General features: G+C 37.4%; 3 protein-coding genes across 5 annotated transcripts; all 3 read left to right on the top strand.

The window, feature by feature from the left end:
• The first annotated feature begins 1,087 nt into the window (after positions 1–1,087).
• On the top strand, positions 1,088–7,984 carry LOC106352823 (serine/threonine-protein kinase WNK2). Of its 3 annotated transcripts, none has more exons than XM_022692371.2 (8): positions 1,088–1,509; positions 1,594–1,631; positions 1,783–1,966; positions 5,900–5,943; positions 6,038–6,258; positions 6,352–6,509; positions 6,741–7,062; positions 7,181–7,984. In XM_022692371.2, exons 1-8 carry the CDS (start codon positions 1,435–1,437, stop codon positions 7,897–7,899), a joined length of 1,761 nt encoding a protein of 586 aa, XP_022548092.1. In that variant the 5' UTR covers positions 1,088–1,434; the 3' UTR covers positions 7,900–7,984. The 3 variants fall into 3 exon arrangements, with proteins under 3 accessions (XP_022548092.1, XP_013647915.1, XP_048635215.1); XM_013792461.3 differs by having other exon boundaries at positions 1,275–1,509; positions 6,741–7,107; XM_048779258.1 differs by lacking the exons at positions 1,088–1,509; positions 1,594–1,631 and having other exon boundaries at positions 1,766–1,966.
• A 6,163-nt stretch (positions 7,985–14,147) lies between these two features.
• Positions 14,148–16,204, top strand: LOC106388242 (imidazoleglycerol-phosphate dehydratase 1, chloroplastic). The gene is made up of 8 exons (XM_013828269.3): positions 14,148–14,505; positions 14,615–14,736; positions 14,899–15,003; positions 15,112–15,204; positions 15,281–15,355; positions 15,441–15,503; positions 15,619–15,728; positions 15,920–16,204. Exons 1-8 carry the CDS (start codon positions 14,295–14,297, stop codon positions 15,945–15,947), a joined length of 807 nt encoding a protein of 268 aa, XP_013683723.2. The 5' UTR covers positions 14,148–14,294; the 3' UTR covers positions 15,948–16,204.
• A 1,089-nt stretch (positions 16,205–17,293) lies between these two features.
• On the top strand, positions 17,294–21,339 carry LOC125608776. Its single transcript, XM_048779257.1, has 3 exons — positions 17,294–18,371; positions 19,859–20,166; positions 20,854–21,339. The coding sequence occupies exons 1-3, from the start codon at positions 17,497–17,499 to the stop codon at positions 21,207–21,209; spliced, it is 1,539 nt and encodes a 512-aa protein (XP_048635214.1). The 5' UTR covers positions 17,294–17,496; the 3' UTR covers positions 21,210–21,339.
• Positions 21,340–21,674: the final 335 nt, after the last annotated feature.

Genomic DNA, 21,674 nt, shown 5'->3' with positions numbered 1-21,674 from the left:
ATGTAGATTAATTTAGGTGGCTGAAAATTTCTTCTAATCCATTTGTCCAATAAGAGATTAAAGTCCAGCTGATCACTCAGCCGAAAACAATGAACAAATCTATGCGAAACTTAACGTTCTAGGTTCTAGCTATACTAAAGGATAAAAGGATGAAAATGCAGTATAGAGGACTCGTGGAATTGGTAGCACATGTATTTCCCCGCTAGAAAGTAGCCATACCTAATCTTGGTTACTTTGGTATTAACACAAAAAATATAATTCAACAATCAATATAGACTACCACATATTAAAAGTTAGAACAATCGACAATCGACAAGCTACAACTAATAATTCATAAATTCTGATAAGCTTTTCAATCCATCTGGTTTCACAAAACTGATGATTACAAACTTTAATATATATTTTTTGAACTTCAAACTTTAATATTTACACAACTTATTTTTCCTTTTCAATTCTTTTACGAAACAATATTTATATCTTTCTAAAGCATGTATATTTTATTAGTTCGTATTCGTTTATATCTTTCATCTTTTGTAAACTGAATTAACACAAAGAGAAAAAGATGAATTTTCACGTAAAATATTACGTGAATGTGAACAAAAGATACTAGTAATTAATACAAAAAGTGGGTTATGATTGGTCCATATGTGTCTTACTGTCTTAAACACCATCACCAAAAAAGGATACACTTCTATGTGTCGCCGTGACTCAGTCCCATGTGCTTTCTCTCGATCCGTGACATTAACTGCTCTACTATACGACAAAAATCCTTTTAGCCTTTACACACAAGTGTCGATAAACCAACAACTTCATTAGTTTTTGGTCAATTCCTTCCGGTTATCGAATACCGTACCGGTTTTTTGGAATTTAGCTTACCAAACCAATCAACCTTTTGCAGAAACGCAAAGCGTATTTATTATTATTTATATGTGGTCTTATGACCTCTGTTTAGATTCTTCTACACCTCTCAAGTTGAATAATCTTCCCCTTCCTCCAAAGAAAAAAAAAAGGATAAGGTTCCCCATTGTCAACCAAACAAGTCTCAATTTTATGTTTCTTCCTTAAATTAGCTGACCGAAAAATCAAAATTTTCCGAATATTCTAATTGAAATGACGAATTTTGCATAGCTCGTACTAATGTTAGCTGAATGCAGTTTTCAAATAATTCTACGATAGTACAATTTGGTACTTATTGGTTGGTTAAACCGAAGAAACCCACTCGGTTTACTAAAACGTAAACCGACGCGTGGTATTGTGAAAAGGTGATTGGGTGAGAAGCCTAACTGGCTGTCTCTCGGCTGTGTCACTACTAGGTGGGCATCTAAAGAAAAAACCACTTGTTTCCTCATATTCTCTCTTTTTTTATAAAAAAATTAATCTTTTCTTCTTTTATCATCTCCAAAAACTCCAACATCTCTCGCTCAAAAAGGAGCCATGAATGGTGAAGAAAGCTTCGTTGAAGATTGCTCTGAGTTTATTGAAGTTGATCCTTCAGGAAGATATGGAAGAGTATGATTCTTCTGAACTTAATAGTTCATACTTCGTTATAATCGATTTGATTTGATTTTTATTTTTTATTTTGGTTTTGGACAGTACGAGGAAGTACTTGGCAAGGGAGCTTCGAAGACAGTGTAATCGCATTCATCTTCTCTCTTTGTCTTTCTTTCGAACAACCTTTTTTTTTGTTTGGTTGGGAACGTTCTCTCGTAACGTCACAAACTTTATTTATTATTTAATTAATTATTAATTTAATACAATCCAAAATTTTATTCTTCTATGCAGATACAGAGCTTTTGATGAGTACGAAGGGATAGAAGTGGCATGGAACCAAGTCAAGCTTCGAAATTTCACTAGGAATCCTGAGGAGTTAGAGAAATTCTTTAGAGAGATTCATCTGCTCAAGACCTTGAATCATCAGAACATCATGAGATTCTACACTTCTTGGGTTGATACTGACAATTTATCAATCAACTGTTTGATTCAAAAATGGTGTTTATCTTTGTGATGTTTGTTGGAATCAATCAAATAAAGAATCTAAAGATACAAGCTTAGATTCTTGAGGTTTAGGAGAAATCTTAAAAGAATCAAATGAGAAATGAACATCAAAAGAGTTTATTGATTTAAGATTGTATTACATGTAGGATTACAAGTGTAAATAAATCTAATAATCCATAAACCCTTTGTAAGAAGTGTTCTAAGTCTAAAATCAAGAAGAAGACCCACCTCTAATAAGGAGATAGTTCCTTATTTATAGAAGAAAGATGACTAGGGTTTCATAGTAAAATGGGTCTAATTTATTGTCTAATGGGCCTTGAGGTAGAATGTAAATCTACCCCCAACAATAAGTCCCCCCAAGTTCGTAGAGAGAGATGAAGTCGATCTCTGTGAATTTTACGAATAGGGTTTATTAGACAATAAACTAGACACATTCATGCCTATGATGGTTTAGGCGAGTTTACTTCGAACTTGTGCCTAGTAAAAGGCAAGTTTGCTTTAAACTCGTGCTTAGTGAAAGACGAGTTTACTTGACTTATGCTGAGACAGAGGCGAATTTACTGAGAACTCGTGCCTAGTAGTAGGAGAGTTTCTGTAAACTCATGCATTGTCAAAGATGAGTTTTTGTAAACTCGTGTCTAACAATAAGTGAGTCTAATGCAAATTTGTGCCTAATAAAAAGCAAGTTGAATTTAAACTCGTGCCTAGTAAAAATAAGTTTACCGAACTTTGCCGACCCGAAGTCTCGTGTTGAGATCGTGTGTGCCGAGCAAGTTATTGGCTTGTGTGTTCGTCAGGCATGATGACGTAAGAAAGCGCCGGCTTGTGCTGATTCAGACAAGTTTGTAGCTGAGAGATCGCCATTCCAAGCATGAGGACATGACAGTAGCAGTCACTTGTTGATTCTCTTTGGCTCAACGATCTAATCAACTCTGGTTCACAACAAAAAGCATGATCAGATCAAGGTTAACCAAAAGAACCAGCCAAGTTTTGTATAATTGATAAGCAAGCGATAGTTTAACTTGTGTTAATGCTCGGCTATTGCATATGATGTTAGTAATTTATCAATTACTAATCATTATGCACAGGTTGCAAACAACAAATCAATCAACCGTAATTATCTCATAAAGGTTATAAGATACTTATCTTTGAGGATGAGCCTTGTTTGTAACTTGACAAAGAAGTTATTGTGGACGTGATGACATTTTGTGCTGACGATCTCAATGGATCGCTCTTATCAGAGCTGAGATGACGGTGAACTCAAAGCTGATGACTTTATCTTTGTTCCTCACTGTTGAGAGCTCGTTTCCTTTTGCAACCTCTTCTTCGTATTTTTTTTTTTTTGAGATGACAAACTCGTATGCCGGTTCATGTTCAAAGCGGAGGTTAAGCATGAAGCGTCGAGAGAGTACCACAGGCCTAGTGAGGAAGATAACTTAGGAGTGTGCATGAGCTTGAGCCTCTTGATCCTTGAACTTGAGCTCGAGCTTCTTGATGGCTGACGTGCGTGCATGACCTTTAGCCTCGTGACCGTCGAGCAAGTGATGGAGCTTTAGGCCCGCAAGAAGCTTCGTTGATGGAGCTTTGAAGACGTCATGGTGATGAAGCCATAAGAAACCGGGTGCCGAGATCACATGATCACCTCTGTTTCTCGGCGGTGTACCGGACGAACTTGAACTTACATTGTTGTTTGGCGTTGACTTGTGCCTAGTAAATCACATGACTGTTGCTCGGCGTTAACCCGCACGATCTCAAGGCTTCTGTCGCAACAAGAGCAGTCGTCGACGAGGTGAGACGAGATGGACCTTGAACGGAGGCACGCAAACGAGGCCTTGAAGAGCTTGCCGGTAACGACGTGCTTGTCTAGAGAGCTTTCTCGAAGAAGCAAGACCTTGTTGGAGAGGTTGTCATCGACATGATCATAACCAATTGAACCTTCTCCTCGTCATGAAGGAGCTCTCCTCCTATTCTCACGCTCATGCCAAGGTTAAAGCCTTTGTCGGGTAGAAAGATGCGACCGATTCCCTTTGCTGTGTGAAAGCAAAGGCCAGAGCTGTCCTTGGGCTTCTTGGGATACAGCGATCTCGGGATGAAGAAGAGACAGCACTTGCTACAGCGGTCTCGTCTTAAAGATGAGGCAAGAACTTCCTGTCACTCGGTTTCGTTTTTAACGAAGACGAGGAGCTTGTACTATCCCGTCAGTGTGGCGAGCTTTGTGTGATGCAGTGATCAAGCTCGTTTATCAGACGAGAGCCAGAAATGAGCGGGGTCTATAAGCTTCCGAGCTGACTGGTATGGCCTAGCCCTTAGTTCACCGTGAAATTACGCTCCATTCTATTAAACAAAGACATTAGAAGTTGAAAATAATTCGTAAGAAACTATTTAATAATGCTTTGGAGAGTTATGCAAGGTAGCTTGTCAATTATCTATGGGGAACAATCGTTCAAAGTATACAATAATTTATAACATTGACTCAGCGAATGAATAATTGATAAATAATTAATCAAGAATCCACGACTTGCACAAAGTGTGAAGTATTATTTAGTGGTAATGGATAATTGACCAAAATATTGAAAAGGAGACTTATCTTTTTTTTTGTGTAGGCAATTTTGATGGAGATATCTTGTGCCAGTCTGGAGGGATTTCGAACAGGAACAGCCATTGTTGCTTCATGTTATTATCAGCCCACCAAGTGTTCGATCAAAGTCCCACAAGAACAAAGCAACGCTTCCATGAGAAAGCTTCATCTTTTAGCTTGAGACTTTTTCTAGACAAAGCTCAAAACTTGATCTTGATAGAGCTCAAAGACGTTGTCACTGATGGAGCACGAACGGCCGAGCCGAGAGGTTCGTCCGAAAGCTTCTTGGCTCGTTACTGTCGGGAGATCATAAACTTGATGATGATGCTCGTACTAACGTGGCGAGCTCTTGGTCATGACCCTCCATTATGCTAAGCCCACTGATCGAACCCTCGGGAGGAGGTAACGCCTTGATGATCTCCCTCCCGGAGAAACACAGGAGCAAACCCACGTCTTTCTCGCCGTGAACCACGACTTCGCCTTTGCCGCGATTCTGGATTTGCTGTCGCGTTCTTTGGATGGATCCGAACATTACGAAGGCTTCCCGTCTTTGACGATCTCAAGGAGCGACCGGAACTCTGAAAGAATAGGGCTAGACGACGACGTCTGAAGAAGAAGACGATGTCGGAGCTGTCTTGAGATGAAACTGGTTTCATTCTCGCTCTAGCGCCCCTTCGTGATGTTCGGAGACGGCAAGCCCCGAGTATTGGGCTCGTTTGTGGGCCTTTAGTGACATCAACCGCCGGGCTTCATGAAAAGCTTCCTTCTTTACCGAGATGATTTGTGGTCAACTCGATCTAAGGTTGAAGAAGCTTTGAACTATGACCTCACCAAAGCCGTGTATTGGTGAAGAAACAACACGAGATTGTTGTTTTTTTTTAAACTCTAGATCTAGGGTTTTCCCAAGTTCGATATCATTTCAAGATAGTTCTCCTTGCCCCCTCCTTCTAGCGCCAATTGTTTGATTCAAAAATGGTGTTTATCTTTGTGATGTTTGTTGGAATCAATCAAATAAAGAATCTAAAGATACAAGCTTAGATTCTTGAGGTTTAGGAGAAATCTTAAAAGAATCAAATGAGAAATGAACATCAAAAGAGTTTATTGATTTAAGATTGTATTACATGTAGGATTACAAGTGTAAATAAATCTAATAATCCATAAACCCTTTGTAAGAAGTGTTCTAAGTCTAAAATCAAGAAGAAGACCCACCTCTAATAAGGAGATAGTTCCTTATTTATAGAAGAAAGATGACTAGGGTTTCATAGTAAAATGGGTCTAATTTATTGTCTAATGGGCCTTGAGGTAGAATGTAAATCTACCCCCAACATCAACTTTGTCACTGAACTCTTCACCTCCGGCACTCTCAGACGGTAATCAACTTGTGTCTTTGTTATCTATTTATCATTAATCTGAAATGGGTTCTTCAAAGTTTTAAGTCTTTTTTATGTCTTTGTGATATTATAGGTATAGGTTGAGACATAGAAGAGTCAACATTAAAGCAGTGAAGCAATGGTGTAAGCAGATTCTAAAAGGGCTTCTCTATCTCCATAGCCGCTCTCCTCCAATCATCCATAGAGATCTCAAATGTGATAACATCTTCATCAATGGAAACCAGGGAGAAGTCAAGATTGGTGACCTTGGACTCGCTGCCATTCTTCGTAAATCACATGCTGTTCGCTGCGTTGGTACTTTCGAAAACTTCACCTTTATTGGCTTTTTAATAATGTCTTTGAAACATAACTGGACCTACCTACTTATGTTTGTGTGTGTGTTTTAAGGAACCCCTGAGTTTATGGCACCAGAAGTGTATGATGAAGAGTACAATGAGCTGGTTGATGTATATGCTTTTGGAATGTGTGTATTAGAGATGGTCACTTTCGATTACCCTTACAGTGAATGCACTCATCCTGCTCAAATCTACAAGAAAGTTACCACGGTAAATAATCTTAAACATCAAACTTTTTATGTGATGCCTAGGTCGGATTTGGGCACAGCCGAGTGAATTATTAGCATTGGCCCCAAAAAAAATTAAATTTTTTTAAATATAGAGATAGGTCCAAAATTACTGGATTTTTTTTGGTTAAAGTTATTAAAAAAATGTTTATAGCCCTCAAAATCTCAGATCCTTTTATGTCATGTCTTGGTTTAACATTCTTCATTACTTCAGGGGAAGAAGCCTGAAGCTTTCTACTTAGTGAAGGACCCTGAGGTTCGTGCCTTCGTTGAGAAGTGTCTAGCCACCGTGACGTCTAGGCTTACTGCTTTGGAGCTTTTGCAAGACCCTTTCTTACAAGGAGATGTTAATGGATTTGATCTGAGACCTACTGATTACTACAACGGTTATGATGAAACTGGTGTGTTCCTTAGACAACCTCTCATAGATCCTCCTGATCAGCTTGAGCCACAGATATGTGAGATCAATCTTTTCGCTCAAGACGATGAGGAAGACTCTGACCATGTAGACATTTCGATCAAAGGGAAGAGAAACGGTAATGATGGGATCTTCTTGAGATTCAGAATCTCTGATGCAGAAGGTATTATTAAGATCACACACAAAGTTTCAATCTTCACGATGCTTATAAGATAATAGAACCTAATGTGTTACAGGACGTATAAGGAACATATACTTCCCGTTTGAGACGGCTATAGACACAGCGTGGAGTGTAGCAGAAGAGATGGTGTCTGAACTCGACATAACGAATCAAGACGTTGTGAAAATCGCGGAGATGATCGATGCGGAGATTGCTGCTTTGGTTCCTGACTGGAAGACTGATGATCACAACGTTACAGAAGGTGAAAAAAATGGAGGATTCTGTGGGAACTGTGCTACGAATGGGTATATACAAGAGACAGTATCATCAAACAGTGAACTCTCAGGGGAGAAACCTCACCAACATCATTATCAGTTTGATGAGAGAAGCTGTTCTTCGGTACACGGTAGGTTCGAGGAGATAAGTTACCAAGTGGAAGGAGAAGAACAGCACGGAGATGGTGGTGATGTTGTTGTTGTTGTGTCTGGAGAAGGTAATAATAATAATAACAGGATTCACTACGCGGATATTTGGGGATTGAGAGATTCACGTTCTGATGATGGAGAAGAGGAGCAGGGGTCGGTGAGTTTGAGTTTGAGTTTGAGTAAGAGGAAGAAGGTGAGAGGTGAGTGGTGGTCGGAGAATGAGATAAGGAGAGAGTTGAGATGGCTTAAGGCAAGGCATAAGATTCAGCTTGATCATCAACGGGTATGTTGTGAGAAACCGACGGAGTCAGCTTCACCGCCTCTTCTTTACAGGGCGATCTCGCTTCCCGTCGACGCCGTTGATATATGAGATTGTATAAAGTCTAATTAAATGAGAACATCTAATCAAATGGCTTAAGAGCATGATTAACGGTAAAACCGTTTATGGGATCCTTCAATTTTTTTTTTTTGACTTTTTTTGTTCTAAAAAAAAAGAAAATTGAACCAATCGCATACCGCCACGTGTCAGGTGGAACCCGTAAACAGTGAAAAAACTGGCCCAAGAGCAATCCTTAATTCGCGACTTTGGGGACCGTTTTTTTTTAAATGGGGCCCACATATTAAAAAAGAACAGAAACCGGTTTTGGAAACCGCGATAATCATGCTCTAAGGGTTCAAATACATTACCGTCTCACATTTTAAATCTTTTGGTTTCAAACTCTAGTGTGGCATAGACCGGTTACACTGGAGTAGTTAAAAAGAGAACTGCAATTATGTTGTCCCAATAAAGTTGAAGTTTTTATTATTTCATGGATTTGTAATAGAAAATGAATATTTAATTCTTTAACTTACAGTTAATATTAAAAAAAAGTCTTCTGAAGAATAAGTATTAAAAAATAAAAAACCTTCTTTTTCTCCACTCTAAAAGGATCGTCTGTATTTTGTTTTTATCATGTCGCTCTTGCATGTCGTTTAGTACGAGCACCAGATCCGGTCTCACCTCCTTTCAAGGATTCCATCTCAATAAGCTTCTTCCTCCTCTTGCTTTCTGTCATGGATCTAAAACCACCATTAGAAAACATAATCGTCATCTTTCAAGCAATAACTCCTTTTCCTCGATGTCTACTCATCCCACAACCACTCCAGAACTTCATTGGCCATCTAAGTGTCGCTGGTCAATGGAGTCTCCATTGCAAACAAAATCGATAGGTATGATCTCGCATGAAGAAACTATAGCCGGTTCAGACCTGTCGTCTACATGTCCGACATTGAGCGATGTTAATGAAGATATGGAATATCAAATAGATTTTATCGACCAAGGATTCAAGTGAAACCCAAACAATGGAAACAAAATGGAGGAAAGCGATTCTAATGTTTAACCAGTACTAGAGGCGGTCGGAGGTAATGTCACCTCTTGAGAGATCATTAGCCAACCGGAAAACGAAGATGATAGGTACACTTCAATCTATTGACCTCCCTCTGCTAACTACTACTTCTCCAGAGATGCCAATTGATTCTCCAATAGCTACTTTTATTCCTTTGATTGGAGTCTGGCTAAACTACTTGTTCTTATACCACTTACAACTCTTCCAACGCATGCAACACCAAGTGGTTTCGATCTTCAGTATCTTAACAATCTATTTGACTCTTTCTGGCCAACACTGATTAATGCACTTGGACTAAACCAGAAGGAAAAAGACTACCCAAGTGTTGTAAGAGAGTTTCCTTGTACGCCGGTTCAGAAGATTCCGGTCGCTGAGCTTAAAGAGGATGAAACATTAAAATTTTCATGGGCAGCCAGAATGGACCCTGCTACCAAAAACCTCTATGGAGCGGCCAAACCAATTTTTTTATTTGATAGAACACCTCAGATAAAAATTTCTTCTCAGGTTCTTCGATTAGGACCACTGGACCAGAGAATAAAAAGGAATATATCATTGGCCACTTTCATTGTTACTCTCTTCCTCATGGGGATTTAATCCATGATCTGGTGAATACGTTGTAGGGTAAAAACTATGGAATATGATGAAGTTGAGTGACTCCTCTTACATGTTTCATATACCTCATGATTCAACTCAGTAATTCAAAGAGGTGTATGGCATGTTGATAACTGTTTGTAATCTGTTTCGCCTTGAAAATCAGTTAACTCATTCAAAATCCTTGAAGTATCAACAATTTCAGTGTGAGTAAATCTTAAAAATATTCCGGATAGTTGCTAATCATGATTGGGTCTCAGCATGTAGCGTTCGGACCTGGTGAGTCTATGCAAATACATAAACCTTGACTTGATCCGACTTGTTTGGGAGAAGCAAAGTTGTTGGTTGAAGTATAACTTGACAAATCTTTTCTAAAGCAAATTGCCTTAGATGACAAACAATGTGACATTTTCTTGGTGGATGTTGAGTATACATGGATTTTAAGTGTTTGCGGCAGATGAGGACATTTGGAACAATAAGAGAAAATGTTTCTATTTCCAACTGTCCAATTAAATGTGGAAATCCCACGCATGAGGATTATCCGCTGATGAACCTCAAGGTGAAATGGAAAATGTACTAGCTCAGTCTACTGTTTCATCAAATCAATTCGTGTTACAAGCTGAAAATTCGGAGTCGAGTTTGGTCTCAACTAAAGAAACACAAGATAAACTTGCTGAACAGATTTTAAAACCTACTTAAAAAATGGTATTGAACATTTGCAATCACAACTGAGTGTTGAGCTGAAGGATCTCAGTACTCCAATAAACAACCTCATTTACTTTAAGGTATATATAGCCAAGGGCTCCAGCTCTCTTTTCAATTTATCACCATTAGCAGACTACTGCTCCAACTAAAACTATTATTATGGAAGAAATTCCATCCTTTGTTATTGTTCTCGAGGCCAACTTGGTTTCAACGGATAATTTTTTGATCTCTCTATACTCTCCTGCACATGGCAGCTTTCATGTCACTCAAATTGATTGAAATGAACAAAATGATGAAATATGGTATATGAATGATTCTACTAAAAAAATTAAAATTACTCTAAAAATTTCAAGATATGGAATGTAAAACGGTAAGAAAAAAGGGTAAAAGGGATTGTCTCTTCGTATCTTCTCAATTTTGATGGTTATTTCAAGAGAAATTGCACTCTACACACAAGCTTTATATGGTAATTAGGTACATACACAATTTACATTTCCAACGCATGTGTCAGCTGATTCAATTACCCTCTTACCCCCATTGTACTGTACACACATATATTTATTTAATATATTTTTTTCGAAACTTCTCTATTAGCTCAAAAAATTGTGAATCTCGAATTTCTTTCGATTCCCCCATCCTAGATTCAGCTTTCATCCACACTTATAAGAACCAATTCCGAACTCAAATCTTTCATTTACATATATTCATCTCTTTTTCTCAATGGATCAGCTAATTCACCCTAAATTCATCTTTAATTTTCTCTGGTTCATCCTTTTTTCTCCCGAAAAAATAAAAATCTATTTTTTTTGGCTTTTATGATTTCATACTCTTATATCTCTCTCTCCATCTCCGCCGATTCCATCTCTTAACTTTCCCCTTTCCCTGTAAAAAAGAAGAGCCTTTCTCCTCCTCCTTCAATGCCACCATAAAACCCTAGAAGAAAGCTCATTCCATTAACTTCGTAATGATAAAATCTCATCTATGTTTCCTCTGTTTGATACAAGTCTAGCTAATTTTCTATTTTTTTTAACTTAAGTATGCATATTAGCAACATACACTTGGCAAATACCTTGCTACCATTCAGTTTTATCTGTTATTTACAATGTCTAGACACACAATGACTCTGCTTGTATTGCTAATTGTTTGCTTGTCATTTACAATGCCTAGACACACAATGACTGCTGGTATTGCTGATCGTTTTTCTGTCATTTACAATGTCTAGACACACAATGACTCTACCATGCCACTTTATTCTTTGGCCCATGTTTCATCAACATGTACAAACTCTGTTTCTTTTGGGCTTCTAATGGATTATTATCTCTAATTATTTGTCCTTCGTTAGAGTAAACGTAAACATGAAGACTAATCTTAGCATTTTAACAGTCTTGCTCCTTTTGTTTTCACATTTTTTCTAACACGTATAACTGCCGTAGGTCCCCTTCTCTGATGCTCCAGATGCTGAAGAAGCCAATACGTACGCAGGGAATGAACGTGGAGGTGCATACGACATGGTTAGCAATCCATATTTCTTTTTCAATCTTCTTGGTTTTTGTTAATTGATTTTGTCATGTTAGCAATAAATTATTGTCAGTACCTAGCAAATAATAAACTTAGCATATTTTATTATCTTTTGGCAAACATTTTCTCTTTTTTTGGACTGCTAATGATGTATTTGTTATATTTATTTGTCATTTGTTTGAACATTTGTGTGAATTTTGAGCTTTATGTCAACTCATTCTGTATTGTACTCTGTTTTTTTTTATTGTAGGTGGTAGATGTTCTTATCCATCACACTCGGTCGTTGCTACTATCACATTCTGAGCAGCCTCAATCCAAGACGCTATTTTCCTTGACACGAAATTTGTTTCCCTACTTTCCAAGACGATCCATCACACTCGGTCGTTGTTTTTATCACAATGTTGCTGGTGTTGATGTCTGCAATTGCATCAACCCCGATGTCCTTGACGTTGAGGTTCAAAGAACTGCAGTCATGATCTACGAAGATAATGTTGAAGTATATGATTCTAGCTTCCCAACCTCTGCATAGCTAGGTTGAAGTACACAAATAGTGGGGAATCTCCGGCTCTCCGCCAACGTATCCAATAAAAATTCAATCTTGCGATTGGTTATTGAGGTTTATTTTCGTGTTGTATTTGGGTGGTACCACCCCCTTTCAGTCTTATGTTGTCCCGACATATAATGTAGTACTGGTTGCAAACTATGTTTAATATAATCAAAACTTTTAAACTTCTAAGTCTTTTGTTATCGATCTATAAAGTGTATTATCCGATTGTTGATCCAAATTATCTCTTTATAAAACGTCTTAGCCGGTTACCAATATCATGTAGACATATACTGAACGTTTTGTTGGTTTGATCTGACGACATGAACTAAAGTTTAGTATGATATCATACTGATTTTGTGTTTTCTGATAGAAAAGTATGATCGCATTGTCTACTTTATCTGCTAAAATTTTGTATTTTAAAATACATTCCATATTGTTAGCAGGTTACGACCCTAACACAAACAAAATGTTAGCATGATTGACTTTTGTCGTCTTTTTTTTGGAATTTGATTAGTTAATATATAAAGTAAATTTTAGCCGACCACCACTATTCATGTATATTCTCCATATTAGCTGGCTAACACTACAACATTAGATATACACACAAATTAAAGTGCAAATCGCAAGTTTGAATTTTTATTGGGCTTCAATTCTCTTGAGCTGAAACCCTAGAAGATGTGTCATTTTGTCCATACGTCGTCGTTCTGCTTTTTTCTTCCCATTACTTGGGTTTGTAGACACCGTCAAATTGTTCACCTATATCCGCCGTTGAATTGTTTTATCGTAAATCTTGCAAGAAAAATGTCGCACTCCACGAATCCAAGCTTGTCCTCCGTTTCAGGTAATTGGAGCATTTGCCTGAATATTGTTTCTTTCTCCTTTACCCTAATCAGTGAGGTCCCAGATTTTAAGCGGAGGGAATTGGAGACGTCGTCGAGGAGAAAGGCTGAGGGGCATTCCAAAATTATGTCGATACAGTGAGGAAGCTACTATTAGTACTAGGCTAATCATTAAGCCTTTTCCCTATAATTATTTTCTTTTTAATTCCATTTACCTTCTAACCTACTATCACCGGTTTTTTCATAAATATCTTTCTTATCAGCATAAGGACAGTTTTGACATTTTCTCTATCTTGGATCATTTCGAATCCCCACAGTTTTTGTGTCATAGGCATTTGCCTAATTTGTTATTTCTTAGACAATATTGGCCCAATTCACCCTAGACAACCATATATTGTATGTGTTTTTAGTATTTTAATTTGAAAGCTTTTTTAGAAAAAAAACTTGCAGTTAATATTAACTATTATTTGTACATATTTTATTTTTTGGCTCTAGTTACGATTGACAATGCAATACTGATTTAAGATGTCTACCATTAAAAAAAGACAATTCTCTCAAATAGTCATTTTTAAGTTTTTGTTACAAAAATAGTCCCCAAGAAAAAAAAAGACCAAAATAGCTCCTTTTTATTTTGAAATTTTTAATATTTTTTTTGTTTTTAAAAATTTGAAACCATATCCCCAAAACCTCACCTCTTAACTCTAAACTCTAAGTCTAGATTAGTTAACCCTAGAGTAAAAATTCATTTTTACCCATTAATAAAACTTATTTTGGTTATTTTCTTCTTTCAGAGCTATTTTTGTGGCAAAAACTTAAAAAAAACTATCTTAAAGAATTTCTCTTAAAAAAACTAATTTTCATTTTGATTATTTAGCAATTGATTTTTTAATCATTAAATTTACGCAGTCAGTTATAATTTGATAAATTATTCTGCAAAAAAGGTAGTTGAACTGCTGATTACAAATAAATAGAGAATTATGATTTATCGGTTATGCCCACTTACCTAGTTTACCGTTAGCGAGTTATCTGATTTCAGTGTACCGGTTCGGTCCATTAATATCTGAATTGGCTCATGGAGAGCTGAAGCGTCGTCGTTTGGAGGATTCGAACAAGAAAGGTATACAATACAGAGTGGTCGTCTTGCTCTCTCTTGTTATTTCCGCTGTCGTCTGCGTCCGCCATGTTTAGTCAATCCTCCGCCCAGCTTGTGCGACCTAACCTCGTCGGGTTTACGCTTTCTCCTCCTGGAAAAGCATCGATCGCTTCTTCTTCGCTTCCCCGATTTTTAAGGATGGAATCCCAATCTCAGCCTCTCCAATCTATCTCCTGCGCTTCTTCACCAAGCAATAACCTCTCTCAGGCTACTCCTTCTTCTTCCCTAATCGAATCAGGTCAGCTTTGAGACTTGACATGGGATCTCATTTCATCATTGATTCTCCTCTTGATGGTATCATCAAGTTTTTTTTTGTTTCACTCTAAATCATCTTTTTAAGCTATCAGCTCGAATAGGAGAAGTGAAGAGAGTGACAAAGGAGACTAATGTGTCAGTGAAGATAAACTTGGATGGCACTGGAGTTGCTGATAGTTCCACTGGAATCCCTTTCCTTGACCATATGTTAGATGTAAGTGGTTTGTCTTTCTTCCTTGCATCTATTGTGTTCTGTAATGATTTGAATCTCCCCTTGGAAGAGAGCTTAGGCCGACAGTTTCAATGAAAGGATCATGTCTGATTCACTATTAGAATAATGTTGAGTAATGTTTGTCTTTTCACTTTCTTTGGTTAGCAACTTGCTTCACATGGCTTGTTTGATGTGCACGTAAGAGCTACTGGTGATGTTCACATCGATGACCATCACTCTAACGAAGATATAGCTCTTGCCATTGGAACTGTAAGTTACTGACACTTACTACTTAGATCCTGCGAGAGCAATGGTTGTGATGTGTGCTGTAATGAAATCTCTGCGTCTTTGTTCTTTTTTTCTTTTCTTTTTCTGTAGGCTTTGTTAAAGGCACTTGGTGAGCGTAAAGGGATTAATCGGTTTGGTGACTTCACAGCTCCTCTAGATGAAGCGCTTATACATGTTTCCCTGGTATGAAACTTTTCGGTTGCACATCTGTGTTTGTTCTGTCATTAGTGCTTATAATGAAACAAAAACCTCTTTGCAGGACTTGTCTGGTAGACCATATCTTGGTTACAACTTGGAGATTCCAACCCAGAGAGTTGGAAACTATGACACTCAGGTTCTTCAATCTTTCTATTTTACTTATTTCTTTCGCGGTTTGTTTGATGTTTAGTTATAAATTTTGTAAACCTTTCTATTTGTAGTTGGTGGAGCACTTTTTCCAGTCTTTGGTGAATACTTCCGGTATGACACTTCACATCCGTCAGGTACTGTGTTTCCAATTTTTTCCAATGGCAAACGATTTCATGAAATTTTCTTCTGTAATCTGCTTTGGCAACCTTTTTCAAGACAATGTATAATTGGAAGTTTTTGTTACAACAGCTTGCTGGTGAAAACTCTCATCACATAATAGAGGCCACCTTTAAGGCCTTTGCCAGGGCTCTACGACAAGCAACGGAGAATGATCCTCGCCGTGGTGGGACCATACCAAGGTTTGACTTATCCTCCACTACATTCTGTTACACACACTTAGATAGGATAAATATCATAGACTATGTAAGATTCATTACGTCGTATAAGCATATACTCTCCGTGATCCTGAGGATATTTTTTTTGTCTTGAGGAGAGGTTACTGTTAGAAAACGTGTTTGAATGTGATTGATTTGCTTTTGGGAATATGCAGTTCAAAAGGAGTATTGTCACGGTCCTGAGAGCTGAGCAATCAGAAGGAAAACTCCCAGATTCACTCTTTATTATCGAGTTCATCATGAGTTAGAAAGTAAATTGGGTGAAGATCACTCACTCTATCAGATGGCTTCAAATCTCTATAATTAATCTGTCGATCAAAGAGTGTTTTGTATCTCTACATTCTGAAAAATCTCTTACCATTTCTGTATCGAACTCATAAACTTACTGCAACTTCAAAGAACCGACCAATTTGCTTGAAAAGGAAAATATCTTGAAATTACAACGTTTTGAGTTTTGTCGGTAACCGTTACGCCTGGGCTAGGAGCGTGAGAAATTTATACTATCCATATTCTGTTCTGTTTTAAATAAATACATGATTTTGATCTGCACTTTTTTTTTAATTAATTAAAAATAGATATACTAATTTGTTAAATGTATGATTATGGGTTCTAAATTATTTGTCATCTAATAAAAATGTTTATTTGAGTTAGAAGATATCTATGTTTGTAAAATAGACATAGGCTTTGATACATATAATTTGACAATATATGTATTTGAGAGCATCAAGTTCATTTAGTAAAATATCAAAAAGATTGTATCTCTAAATCTATGATCACTTATCTATGGATAGCTACCAACCCGCTAATTATATATATAAATAACATTTAAATTAAATAAATAAATTTTCATAATATGAATTTAAAATAAAATAATAATATCATACAAACAAACTAACATCTTTAACATAATTGTAATGCAAAACAGAAAAAAATAATAATTATCTATCTATGTTGTTCCAAAAAAAATTATATATCTATGAAGATATGGATCTGATCTGATATTCGGTATTTTAAAAATTAATATTTGTGATTTGTTTTGTTTGATATGGTAATTACATTTGAGCAATTCTTTCAAATAGATTTTTTTTTTAAGTTTTTGTCACAAAAATAGATTCCAAAAACTAAAATGGTCAAAATAACATTTTTTATTTTTTATTTATTTTTTTTTAATTTTTAAAATTCAAAATCCTATCCCAAAATTCCACTCCTCAATTATAAACCCTAAATTCTAAACCATAAATCTTAAACTATAAATCCCGCCTTTTAACTTTAAACTCTAATGTCTAGATTAATTAATCTTAAAAGTATAAATGTATATTTATTTCTTTTCTTTTGATAAAATATTTAAGTTTATTTGAATCTTTTTTATTTTTAAAATTTATATTTGTGACCAAAACTTTTTTATGTTTATTATAGGGAATTTCTGATTTTTGCTATTTATTTTGATTCGAACTTTTACATATATCTAAATTTCTTCGGATCAAAAAGGGGCAAAAAAAAAATATATGCCCAGCTCTAACCGCTACCGTTAATCAAGAGAATGTTTCCATCTCTCTCCGCTTCATTCACCGTCTAAATTCACGGAAAACCCCAACCCTAAATTAAAATCCTCGCGGCACGTTTCTTCTTTCCATAGAAGATCAGATTGAAGCTAAATCTCAGCGAGAGTTGCTCAAGGTAGAATCAAGATCACGAAGATCGAAAAACCTCCTCGTCTTCACAGCAATTGAGGATGGTCGGAGGCAATAACGACAAGTCAACGCCTCAAAAGCCTCCAACAACCTCCGCCGCAGCTTCTTCTTCCCATCACCGTAAATCTCGTTGGGGCTCAAACAACAACGATGGTGGTAGCAGTAAGACTAACACAACCACCACCAACAACAACAAGCAGACGACGGGTGGCCAGAAAATCGCCGATAAGAAACCTTCTTCTAACCTAGCTCCGATCCCGAGCCAATCCCGTCCTAATCACCCCAATCCAACACCCTCTTCATCATCATCGCGTTCTGCTCTACCCGCGGCGCAATTCGCTTTCCCAGATCCGTCGGCGGCGCTCGGTGCTCCTCCTGCGCCGACTTACGGGTTCCATATGCTCGAGCGTCGCACCATCGTCCTCGTTGACGGAAGCGTCCGATCATACTTCGCGCTTCCTCCTAATTACCGCGATTTCCCTCCCAAGCCCCGTGTCCCTGATCCGGCGGCTAATAGATTTACGGGACCTGAGTTCGGTAGATTCCCTCCGGAGGAGTTTAGAGATCAGATGCAGTTTTATGATCGCCCCGAAGGAGGGTCGATGAAACGGAAACATCCAGGCGAGGAAGAGATTGATAGAGGTGAATTGCTGAGACAAAGGCAGCAGTTTATGCAGTATGCGAATCCTGATGATCCCTCGCTTATGGCTGGTACCAGTAGGAGGGATGCTGGGGAAGATGCTAGAGCCGCTAAGCACATGCGGGTAGGATCAAGCAGGGATGAGAATGGAGGTCAGGTTGCGATAAAGAAAGCGTTTTTGGATTTGGTTAAGCGGATTTATGAGGACCCGGTGGAGAAGAAGAACTACTTGGAGAACGGGAGGAAAGGGCGGCTTCAGTGTCTCGTCTGCGGCAGGTTTGATGAGTTTCAATCTGTTTCTTGTGTTTGTTTTTTGCTTAGGTGCAGTTTGCTTTTGCTGGAGACCCTTATTGCTTTGTTCTTTATGGTTTCTTTAATTGGTCAGTTGTGTCGTAGATGGATCTATGAGTATGAACAAAAGTAAGAGAGAACGCTAAAGTACCTTGAACACATTTGTTTCTTTTGTTTGGTTAGTATGGTAACTTTTTCTTAATATTGTGCCTATCTTGACATGGTTTAGTGGTTGTGAAGTTAGCTAAATCTGTAGCATTCATGAGTAGCTTAACGTTGTTTGCTTCTCGTTTATCTTGTTCCTTGTTTGCTAATGTAGTTAATGAAATGTTTGCTCTCATAATGCAGCGGTAACTTGCATATAATTATATTGATTACTCATATAGTCCGATGCTTTGGGTTTACTCTCTATTGAATTGCCTCTTAGATAATTCAGTTGAGCTATTTTACTTTGATATTAGGTGCTATTTAACTTAGTTGTTATCTCCTTCGTACCTAATACTCCTTGGACTGCTCTTTTGTATCTCATTTGTTTATAATTTAATCTTTGTTCTACATCATATTAGTTGTCTCTGGGTATCTATCGACTCAAGTTATTAGTCCTTGCCTTTTTGTAGGCTTATTTTTTATACTTGATCCAGTATAATGGTAGTTTTCTTGCAGCTGTTTAAAATCAGGGTGCTGATATGTCGATGTTGACTGGTTTTTATAGGCACCCCGCATTACTTATTATTTTTCTCCGGATTATTTATATTTCACATAGCGTATCAAATAATATGCAGCTCTTATTGATAGTGACCCGTAAATCAGCTTTATATTATCAGTAAAGAATGTGCTTACTCTCGCTTACTGCTGCGCTTGTGATTCGTGATTTATCAATCCAGAATGTTAAGCTGTCCGACTTCGTATTCTTAACTTTTTAGGTAATGTAGATATTGTAACTATAGGCACCTCCATCTAAATTTGTTCCAGCTTGATAACTAGATGGAGGTTGTCAACTAATTTGGTATGTTGAATGCATGGTCGCTTAGATGGCCGTTCCAATTAGTGTCAGTGATCATCTATTTTTAATGCTCTTTCGTGCCACAGAATAAGCTTCTTTGGATGTAAAAGCTTACGATGAATTTCTAAAGCCTTTTATAGTTATCTTTGATATTTTCCAACCCTTCAGCTATGTTATGATAGTACTCCAGAGGTTTATGTGTGTGTTTTATGTATGTTATGTGTTTTCCTTGCATCACTTATAACCCTATTCTATAGCTTAGGTTTATCATTGGCTTATTCAATACACATTTTCGTATTACATAAACTGTTTTGTGGATGTTGCTTTACACATTTAATCAGATAAGTGTATTTTCAATAGTTTTGGTGATCCTGATTTTCCTGAGTTTAAATTCTCAGACTATTGTATGCAGAACTTTTTTTGGTGAATCTGAATGAGTGTTTCCAATTCGACTTCTGCTTAAACACAGGTGTCCTAAAGACGTCCAGGATACACATGGTTTGGTAATGCACACGTACTATTGCGATGATACTAGCTCACGTGTGCATCACTTAGGCCTACACAAAGCTCTATGTGTATTGATGGGATGGAATTTCTCAAAGCCCCCTGATAACTCGAAGGCTTACCAGAATCTACCTGCGGAAATGGTAGCAATCAATCAAGACGAGCTGATTCTATGGCCACCTCACATTATTGTTCACAATACGAGTACAGGGAAGGGTAAAGATGGGCGAATGGAAGGTCTTGGAAGCAAAAGAATGGATGACAGAATTAGAGGTACAACATGCGGCAATGTGTATGAATCTTGCGTTGGTTAATCTGCACCTTAGGATCCTCTTCGCTTTTAGTCTCCTTCATTTTACGTATTTTACGTAGAGTAGGTTATCTCCATCAATTAGACTTATAGATGAATCCCGTTAATCTTAATGATTTGGCATATCTGATTGTTATCTCAGATCTCTGCCACCAAAAATCATTTCCTTGATCTTTCAGAATAAAGTTCAGGGTCCAAATCCCTCTCTTTGTTTTTGCTAACGCTAAAGGATGCCCCAATAGGTGTTCTTAAGTAGAAAGTCGTGCAACTAACCGTAATTTATTATCATCTTAACATTCATTCTCCTTCCTCGGATCCCTTTTGAATTGGAAACTGTTATTGCTTGCAGTAGAATAATGTCAATCTCTGGTCTGTTATTTCTTTCACTACCTTCTCATATCAGAATCTAGTCTAAGAAGTATATAAGCTTCTTCAACGGAACGTTGACGTCACTATTTTCCCTATATAGGAAATGTTAGCATCTAGTTTTGGAACTGACGCTGTTTCACACGAGGTTCCATAATGTGCAATGTGAATAGGCTAATGAATAAGGTTTGGTGTGCACAAACCAGTATGGCAGTATCTAGTTATTGGTCTTATCGATGGTACATTTTTACTGCCTTGGTTTTGATGTCTATCTGTATTTACAGAACTAAAATTCAACGTTGGGAAATCAAGGGCACTGTATGGAAGAGACGGTCATCTAGGAATTACCCTCTTTAAATTTGCGGGAGATGATTCAGGGCTCAGGGAAGCTTTGAGAATTGCCGAATACTTTGAGAAAATGAACCGTGGGCGCAAAAGTTGGGCCGGGTTACAACCATTCACTCCAAGCAAAGATGATGAGAACAACCCTAGTCTTATGGAGGTTGATGGTAAGACAGGTGAGAAAAGGAGGGTCCTTTATGGGTATCTGGCGACCGTAAAAGACTTGGACAAAGTCGATATGGAGACAAAGAAGAAGACCACAATTGAGAGCCTAAGAGAACTCGCAGGGTCAAAGTGAATGTCTCTTTCTGAAGGTACACTTTAATTTCAGGGTATTTATTGCCTATTGAATCTGTATGTTTTAGTCATAAGCAAAGTTTTAGTTTTTTTTTAATATAATTGAATAAAATTTCTTGGTTTTCTTGATCCTTTGATTCAGTGATCACATTGCATATAGACTAATATGGGTGTGGGCTGATATATTATACGAGCTTCTGTTTTACAACATCCTTGGAAGTAAATTATGATATAGTGTTTTGATGCTTTTGAATTTTCATGTCCCTGTTAATTTTTTATATTATTCTTTCTTCCCCTTTTGGTTATCATCTTGTTCGTTTGGCTTTAGTCAGCCAATAAAATCTAACACCTATACATATTCGTAGACTATGATGGTTGCGTACCTTCTCTCTGCTAAAATGGAGAAATAAAGAGATGTGATTGTTGAACCAAACAATGGTGTCTTGGTGCATTTTGTATATGTATT

The sequence above is a fragment of the Brassica napus genome, chromosome A5 (assembly GCF_020379485.1).
Source record: "Brassica napus cultivar Da-Ae chromosome A5, Da-Ae, whole genome shotgun sequence".
NCBI lineage: Eukaryota > Viridiplantae > Streptophyta > Magnoliopsida > Brassicales > Brassicaceae > Brassica > Brassica napus.
Note: the sequence above shows the minus strand (reverse complement) of the source record. Positions and strands in the feature narration are given on the sequence as shown.